The sequence below is a fragment of the Phaethon lepturus genome, unplaced genomic scaffold (genome assembly GCF_000687285.1).
Source record: "Phaethon lepturus isolate BGI_N335 unplaced genomic scaffold, ASM68728v1 scaffold10137, whole genome shotgun sequence".
Taxonomy (NCBI): Eukaryota; Metazoa; Chordata; class Aves; order Phaethontiformes; family Phaethontidae; genus Phaethon; species Phaethon lepturus.
Genome location: NW_010551132.1, coordinates 69650 through 78949, shown reverse-complemented (window position 1 = coordinate 78949; position 9300 = coordinate 69650). Strand labels below are relative to the sequence as shown.

At 39.9% G+C, this 9300-nt stretch overlaps 1 protein-coding gene across 4 annotated transcripts in view; it reads left to right on the top strand.

Annotated features, from left to right (window-relative positions):
* The window catches only part of CHRDL1 (chordin-like 1), a 40523-nt gene extending 32467 nt beyond the window's left edge, over positions 1-8056 (top strand). For 3 of the 4 annotated variants that reach the window (XM_010290792.1, XM_010290790.1, XM_010290789.1), the window contains 4 exons: positions 2412-2615; positions 4348-4521; positions 5671-5760; positions 7006-8056. In XM_010290792.1, coding sequence (XP_010289094.1) covers positions 2412-2615; positions 4348-4521; positions 5671-5760; positions 7006-7136 — 599 coding nt within the window. In that variant the 3' untranslated portion in view covers positions 7137-8056. The remainder of the gene's footprint in view (positions 1-2411; positions 2616-4347; positions 4522-5670; positions 5761-7005) is intronic. The other variant, XM_010290791.1, reaches the window with a different exon arrangement.
* Positions 8057-9300: the final 1244 nt, after the last annotated feature.

Below are 9300 nucleotides of genomic sequence, written 5' to 3'. Positions count from 1 at the left end.
CCTGCTGCATTACAGGAAGGACAAAAATAGGAGGAAAAGATCAATTCTCCAGTTAGGGGGACAGCAGGTTTTGTACAATAAAAAGGGTGGGATGCTAATTTCCCACGGTGGCTGTACCTCGGATCAGAGGTCTGCAGGAACAGGCCTAAGAAGCCATAAAAGAAATAGCTGTAAAAATGCATATTCAGAACAGCATCTGTCCACAAATGCCAGTCAGTATGCACTTAGAAACTACCCACAAAGAGTTAAAAGCCCTTGTATTAGGGCCAACTAATCTTTTAAGGTATTAACTAACAGAAGGAATGTTGGCCATAGGATCTTTATTATCCACCTGAACAAGCATGAAAAAACATTCAGATCATGCCAGTGTTTTATGCTGAATCTAGGAGTAGGAATCTCCATGCAGTGCACTATCTTTGACATGTAATTCACACATGAAGACATCATCAAAGCAATTTCTAACTCATTTGTTTCAGCAAATAAAGAGCATACAGACGAATAGCCTATTTCTGGATGCAGGGTATAGTAACTGCCACAACTTCAGACGCTCACTGCCTGGAGAGCGTCTGAGAGATCCCCATGATGGAAACAGGAATGCTGACCATGTATTTTCTTTTGTTCTTGTGCAATTAACACATGTTTTATTAATTAATGCACATGCCCCTTGAGACACATTTCAACAAGTTAAAAAATAAACAACAATTCTCTGACATGCAAATACTGTGCAGTTGCAGGGATGCAGATTTATCATTCTAAACATGAAGAGCACCAAAAACAGGGCATTGGGGAACTAGAAATTATTTGCCATATTTTGGCTTCTACTGGAGGCTTCATCTGCTACCTCAGAGTAATTATTTAACTGTTCTGTGCTAAGGAACTGGACAACTCTAGCTGGGAAAAAAAAAAATCCATATAAGCATAAATATGACTAATAAGTATTTAAGCATGTAAGAAGCTTGCCAAGCAGCTGAGTACTTACCAGTTTTCTTATTTATAGTTTTTTGTCTCACTTTCTTAGTATACAGGTAACACTTTATTTGCTTTTATTTGAGAAACAAAATTGTTTCTTACCTCTAAAATAAAAACATGTCTTAAGAAAGAGTTAAAAAGCAGCAAATTATAAACCAAATGATAGCATTACCCCATGAAAGACAATACATTGCAAAGAACACTCCCCATAAATCTCAGTAACTCAGTAAAGTATAAGCCAGTTGGTCACATCTGTTACCAGTTAGATGTAAATTTCAGATTACAGAAAAAAATTAAATTGCTTTTGAAAGTTACAGGCAAAATAGGAACATATTTTACAAATAAAAGCATTAATAATAATGATGGCATATTAGAAGAATTGGAAATATTTACAACATATCCCAGCTTTACTTTAGTTGCTTTTAGAAATCAGGCAGTGCCCTTTCTTTCACCTTGTTAGGATTAGTTTGCATTTTTCTTTGTGTTTATAAAATATTTAAAAAGAAAGCAGTAAGGTTTATAGGACAAATGCAAACATGGTGTAAAGTGATATAATTTCCATTAACTGCTGGGTGACCCAAACTGGCTTCTACCAGGCATGGATTTTTCCACTCTCCTTGTGTCAGCTGTATTTGTCTCCCGAGGGCACTGATGAAAATAAATATTCTGATGTGCTTAGATGCTATTGGAATGAAATTTCAGTCCCGTGTGCATCCTTTCTTGCTAATGTTTTCTTGTGATTCCAAAAGATAAATATCTCTATATACCTATAGACATATATATTTCCCCAAAGGACATTAAACTGCATTTTGCAACATTCCCTTGCTTTGTTCTGTGTGTTGTGTAGCAGGAACTCTCGTGCAAAAGCAATAAAGGCCCAAGTGGCACTAATCCATCCTGCTGATAGCATGGCTCTCACCGCAAAAGCCGTGTTCAGCTAATGGTAAGAAAAATTGTGCAGATGACACAGTAGCAAATGTCATGATCCTGTCATCTGCAGATTCAATTCCAGAAGCCAGAGCCAATGTAACAGGCTGTGTCCTCCGTAGGGACTGAGATTAGGAGGGGAAGAAGGAGTGAATTATAAGCTGGTTAACAATGCTCTACTGAAATGTGTGCACTGGAGAGGAGCTAGTCAAATACTCGACTCGGCCACCTTCACTGTTCTCCTCAAAACAGTGATGGACACCAGTGTCAGCAGAGTTGGAATCAAGGCAAAACTGCTCAGAAAAGGGTGCTCATAGGCTCAGACTCATTTTAAGTAGCAAAATTCCAAGTTAAAGTTAACAAGCAGAAAAATGGGCCAGAGACACTAACAAAGTACAGTATAGAGAAACTGCTTTAAGCAAATGTGCATGAATCAAATGAATATTCATAAAGAGGTAGCCAGTGAACATACCATTTCCAGTTGTACCTTTTCTTCCTTTTGTCTTCTTTCATAGTTTGTGTTTCAAATGGCAAAACATACTCGCATGGTGAATCGTGGCATCCTAATCTCCGGGCCTTTGGAATCGTAGAGTGTGTGTTGTGCACCTGCAACATCACCAAACAAGAATGTAAGAAAATTCATTGTCCAGAGCAATATCCCTGCAAATACCCTCAGAAAGTAGAAGGAAAATGCTGTAAAGTCTGTCCAGGTAAAACAAACTTGATTGCAGACCACCTTTTTGCTGTGCATGTTTTAGGGGCTTGGCTCAAGCCTTCTGGTCCCAATAAGATCTGATGAAAACAGCAATAGTTGTGCACATTGTTCTAATGTGTGTGCAGAGATCTCAGTGTGAGACAGGCAGAGCTGTCTGGGCAGCCCTGCTCTTCGCTGCTGTTCCTCAAACAGAGGGGCTTGCTGCCTGGGACACATATGTTCTGATCAGTCACTGCCTTTCTCTCTACTGTTAGCATGACTTCCTGATGCTCATTTCCAAAGAGAGTATTACAGAAACATACACAGAAAGTTCACTACTGTCAAAAGACTCTCCCATCCTTCCCTCACTGCAGTGCCCACAGAACCTTCAAATCATTCTCTAGCTTGTGAAATTTGCATGGAGACAATATCATTTCTGCTTTTCAAAATGTACCAGAAGGATTCAAAACCCCTCATTATAAACTGACTGGTGTCAGTTATGTAACTTAATCCTTAAAATAAATACTAACTTCTCACAAATTTAGCATTGTTTCTATGTTGCACTAATGATTAAACTTATGTAGACATTACTTACTGAAATCAATGCCTACAGCTAGTGAAAAATCTGCCAATATGAATCTGCTGATTGTCTGCCAAATGACTAGCCATGTTGCATATGATATAAAGGGTAGAGTGACCAGTTCCCTTCTGTGCCTTTAAACTTATTTTCTAATCTATATGGCCCATTTCTGTGTTTGTTTGGTGATGCATTGGGCAGAAATGCTGAGGAAATGAGTTGTTCAGTTGCATATAGAAATTCTTCATAGAATGCACACTTCCCACTTTCTCTTGTTAGCTGCGCTTACTGGGCAAAAGCACGACACAGTGGCAGTAGGCAGGTAGGAGTATGTATCTAGATCCTTTTGGATACTCGTGAATCAGAGGTCCACAGCTTTTACTGGGCTCACTTGAGAGGACAACAGTCAGCAAAACCTGGCTAAAAGGCTTCAACAGAAAATTTAACAGCAAGAAGAAAGTTACTGTCTTCTTCTTCAAGATTCTATGTGCCAGTTTTTAAACAAGCTGAACATCTCCCCGCAGTCTGTCCTGTATGTGTGGAGATGTATTAATTATTAGGGTTTTCCACAAATGGCAGTCTGAGTTTCTGAGTTGCATCATCTCTCTTACATTCTTGTCCAACTTCAAACTACCAACAGAATAATTACAATTTCTACTTAAATGCTCTATGACTTTAGCAGGTGGGCAAGAGATGATGTGCACTGTGGCTAGCCCAGGCTTACACTGACCAGCTGGCTGCTGCCAAACAAAATACAAAAAAGATTCTGCCTGCCCTTTTCCTCAGCAAAGCATTCATTTGGGTCTCTTCACTCTGTCCAACCACGAATTTTAATTTAGTTATTTTATTGCCTCTGAGACTTCTACCATTATTTCAAATATGCTTGAAAAGTGGACAGCAGGTTCAAAAATTGTGGAGTCTCACAGACCACATGGTTTTACCCAGCTCATTTCCTTATGGAATTGGATTATAAATACAAATACTGTCTTGCCACCATAGACAGGCCACCAGAACCTAGCAGAATATAACACTATTAAAGTCTGGAGCTTAGCTGGGGATGGCTTTGAGTGGCCGTACAAGTGAAAACTTCTACTTGTAAACTAAACCTGCTTGGCTGTCGGTGCCAAGCAAGTTCTGGAGGACTTGATTACAGCTGCAGTATGTGTTTTGGGCTTTTCTTAAACAGAAGAAGTGCCAAGTCAAACCTTTGACAACAAAGATTACTTCTGTGGGAAAGAGACATTTCCCGTCTATGAATCCGTTCTCACAGAGGAAGGAGAAACCATCAGAAAAATTGCAGTAGAGACTGAAAAGCCACCTCAAATAGAAATACATGTGTGGACAATTAGAAAAGGTGAGTTGAGCAAATTCCTTCTTTAAACAGTGTATCATCTTCCATTAAAATACCAGGACAATTTACAAATCCAAGCATCTCGAGGCTATTTAGGATATCGCTATTACAGCCACTTCCAACATACTCAAGTTTTGCTGTACAAAAAACATTAATAACACACAAAGCTCTAGTTCTGCAAACTCCTACTCTTCATGGTGAGCAAAAGCACAATGACAAACAGATTGTCAGTAATACCCTGTGTAATTTATTGCAGAGAGATGGGTAGTAGCGTTTGAACCAAGTGCTTGGAGGTTCTTCTTTAGAATGGACCAAAAAGCTTTCCATTGAAATTAGTCTGCCCTATCTCCCTTAGTGATGCTACACCCATGATGGTCTAGATTATGGTCAAAAAATGTGTTAAGGATGGAAACAATGTCTTTTACTAGACTAACTGGTAAAATTAGAAAAAAAACAGAAAAGCATTCAGGAGCCCAAGCACGTCTGCAAATCCTAAACTTTTAGTATAATAAAAATGATCTCCAGTCTCCTAAAAATCCTATCTAATTAATCTACTTTAAGCAAAAAGTATGCGATCCTCACAGGAAACCCTCATACGGTGCAGCCCTTTACATGGAAACAATACCACTCTAGAATGCACGTTAAAGCACAAAGCCAAGCCCAAAGTGTGAGCAGAAACTAGGTCACAGTGGATTGGATGGTTAATAACTACCGTGTGTGTTCAAGAAGCCATGTGATGATGTGACAGTGATGTTGCCTGCTCGCTCATGACAGGCAAAAAAGGGTATCTGACTGCAAAATAATACTGGTTTTCTCCAAGACACTGTGACTTTGGCTTCTGTTGTTATCTTACATTTACTCATACTAAGGAAGGGTTCAGCTATGTTGGAAAAGGATTGCCTAATTCTCACACCCCTCACAAACTCTCTGCAATCATAAATCCACAGAAAGATTTTCAGGGGAGAGGCAAAAAACCAAGGGGGTGGCAAACAGAATTAAAAAAAATAAGCTGAAAATCCATGTAACTGGTAAGGATTATTTCACAAGGTGACTTGACATGACAGTAATTCTACATAAAGGCAGGACAGCAACCCAGGTTTAGAACAACAGGCACATTTCCAGTAACAAGCACTTCTCATTTCTTTGCTGAAGGTATTCTACGTCACTTCTATGTTGAAAAAGTGTCCAAGAGAGAATTTGAAGAACTTCCTTACTTCAAGCAGATAACAAGGACAACACCTAGTAAGTAAAATTCTGACCTCTTCAAGTTTCTATTCTCCATATAATCATAGCCTTGAAAAACATTCTCTTTTACTCAGCACGGTCAAACAGATGTACTAATTTTTTTCTCCAGTACATGGCTCCAATATTTTACAAGTTTAGATTTAAATAATGACAATACAGCAATTTAAAATAGAGATACCTATAACAGTAGTTCATGTCCATACTTAGTATCCTGTATTTTGATGAAATACACGATAGGCTGTTTTCTGCCCATACTGTCCTAAGTCTGAAATATGACTGATGTCAGCACAGCAGCACAATTTTGATTTATTTAAGTAACATGTCAAGTTACCCCAATTTTTTAGAAAGTCATTAGAAAGCAAAAAATTCAGAGATGATTAAAGGAATTCTCCTACATACATATATATTAGATTTGAAAGAAGCTTTTCCTATGTTCTTAACAATATCCTCATTAAAATCTGTCTTTTGAAAGGACATGTAATTCTTTTATCACTCTTGATGCAGTTTCTTTTTTGTATTCCATCCAGCTTAGGATATGACACTTAATTTGATAGTTGAATTAAGGAATAGTCATTTTTAGTTTCCAGTTCTTTTGCATTACAAGTCGTCATTTTTTCTGAGGTCTCTAATTAGGCAAGAAAGTGTTTTTCCCAAGAATAATATCTTCTTGATAATACCAGGGAGAAGCAGACACTTTTCGTTTCCTCATTTTTTGCTGTCAGCCTACCATAAGCTTGTCATTGTTATTTGTAATACAGTATTCTAGTTACCAGGACAGGCATTTCTAGTAACATTATTAAAAATGTATAGAAATACTAAAGTCCAGCAAACACAGTTTACATTACACACAGATAGGCAGAGTTCACAGTGCATGAAACACTAGACTTGTTGCTTCCCAACTTTTAAATACTGTGGTTTACTCTCAGAGTTAAATTATCACATCACTGTCATAAAGCAGAGTATCCAACGTCATAACTGGTTGAATAAATAGGGTCAACTTACAGTACAACTTAATTAAAGGGATAATATTCTGGTCCTTGTTTATTATTTTCAACAAAGTTATTTTGCATGGAATATGTTACGTGATGGTAAGATACTTTGAATATTTTCCATGGGAGGATTGGACACTCTCTCTTTGACCGTGGTGAATCAGTTGGTCTGGAGAGTGCTTGTAAATGACTTTGAAGTTCCCTGTGCCCTTTTCTAAGTCAGTATCTGTCTCCTTTGTATTTTTGTTTTCAGGCCAGTGGAAAATATTTAGCGAGGGAGAAGCTCAGATCAGCCAAATGTGTGAAAGCAGAGTGTGCAGGACTGAGCTCGAGGATTTGGTAAAGGTTTTGTACCTTGAAAAGTCTGAAAAGGGTCACTGTTAAGGGAGACAGCACTGGAGGGAGAAACACAAGAAAACTTATGAAAACTTGGATCTGCAGCTGGACTGCAGGCTTATTTTGCTTAAGTCAACAGTTGCCCTAAAACCCAAAACTATAATGCAGTAATTATTCACATCATGCACAGCAAATTTGCTGCTTTATGTGTAGTGGTCTGTGTCAACCGTTCAAATATCTCCTCCAAAAGACTAGGAGGCTCTGTATTACTGGTGGGGGAAGGAGAAAGAGAGACTGTACTTTCCCAGAGTTGCATTTCTTTACAAGTTAAAAAGAGAAAACAGAGCATTTTTATTATTATTATTTGGCAAGTTATTCAAACTAATGAAAAGAAGGACACCTAATAAATGTGCAGGAGCTATGGAGAGCATTATTTCCTGTGCTGAATTTATACCATTTCTGGGTGTTGAAATGACTCATGGATTTTTTTTTTTTTAGTACTGGAGGAAAAATACAAGTGATACAATACTTGTGTGGAGACACAAAAAACAGATTTAAACTAACAAACTCCTAAGCAGCCTGCCTTTGGGGTGATGTCTTGTAGTTGAGCAAACTGAGTCCATAAACTGAACAGCAGGTGTTAGTGGCAATCACTATATTTTTGTAGCAATTTGAGCAAATGTTCGCTTTTAAGTGGTTTTCACTGTTTCCTCCACCCACTTCTCTAAAAAATCTGAGGTTTAAGCTCCCTATCACAGCCTTAGTAACTTCATTCTTCTGGGCCCTATTAACACATGGTTTTGGCTGATAAACTGCCTTCTAAAGTGATGTGGCAGAAGGTAAAGTACTTGCAGTACTTTCAAAACACCTAGACGGTTAAACTTGCCGATTAATAACTCCTTTAGAGTTGTGACAGTGCTTAATTTATTTGTTCTGATTTGTTACAAACCTAATCTTCTGCATGTTTCTGAGGGTGACCTCTCAATTCTGTCTCTCATGACAAACACCGAACAGCTACAGCAGGCCTTTAGAAAACAGCAGCTCTGTGAAAACTGTTATCTTTGTGAAAAAAACACATCTGAGAAATTTAACATTCTGTTAAATTTAGTATAGCATGTCTTCAGTCTAAGACAGGTGGCTCTCATCTGCAGAAAAAGTGTAAGTATCATTTAAAAAACATTTTCTCTGAAGAATCACCAAAATACTGCAGCCTCATGGCTGCGATGTTGGATTAAATCCCAAGTGAGTGACTCTGCCTGCTTTTGCTCCCATTTTCTATTCCACAAGCAGACAGGAATACTGCTGTTCAAACACAGGCTAGGGAACAAAGCCTTATGGAAATGGTCTGAGAAAGGGGCTTGGTCTTCATAGGGAGGGAAATCAACAGTGACAGCAAGGATTTGGGGGTTTGTCATTCTGCCAGTGACAGCACTCCAGGGTGTACCCATTTCTAAAGAGATGAAGGTGTGAGAGAGCTCAGCACTGAATGCCAAAAGCCCATTTCAGGCAGCGCTTCACCATCCTGAGGAGATCCTTGTCTGGAGCAGCAAACCCTGGCAGCCTCCCACTGCAGAGCAGGGCTCAGAGCCAGGCTTCTTCATGGCACCCAGGTCCTGCCTGCGCTGCCGGCAGTGTCAGGAGGAGTGCAGTGTAGGGCTTCTCAACGAAGAGGAACAAGTGAGGAACAGACATGAAGATGTAGGAAAGGCTGAGGGGAATTGGGAGAATACATATAGGGTGATCTCAGGTCCATAGTGATCTTGCCTGTATATAACTACCCCATTGTCCCTAGGCTGGGACAGAGAGCAGATGCTATTTAGGAATATTTCCCTCCCTACCTAGCACTTAACATGGTCCACTGCATAACAGGAAAACACACTAAAAAGGGAGCTCCTCTGGCAACTGTGTGTATTTGCAAGAATGAAATGCTCTCACCTGGTATCACTAAGAACCATGGGGGTCTCTGTCCAAGCCTCCATATGCTGCAGGGAAATGCTCCCTGGTCCCTCCATGGCCGCAGGGGAGTCCCTGCTCAGGGCCTGGGGTGCCGCCTCCCTCCTCCTGCCCGGCTCTGGGTGTCGCGGGGCTGTTCCTCGCACTTCTCCCCTCGCTGCCCGCCAGCGTTTTGCCCTTCCTCAAAGACGCTTTCCCTGAGGCCGCCAGCCTCGCTGAGGGGCTCAGCTGTGCCCTGCGGTGGGGCGGCTGGGACCGG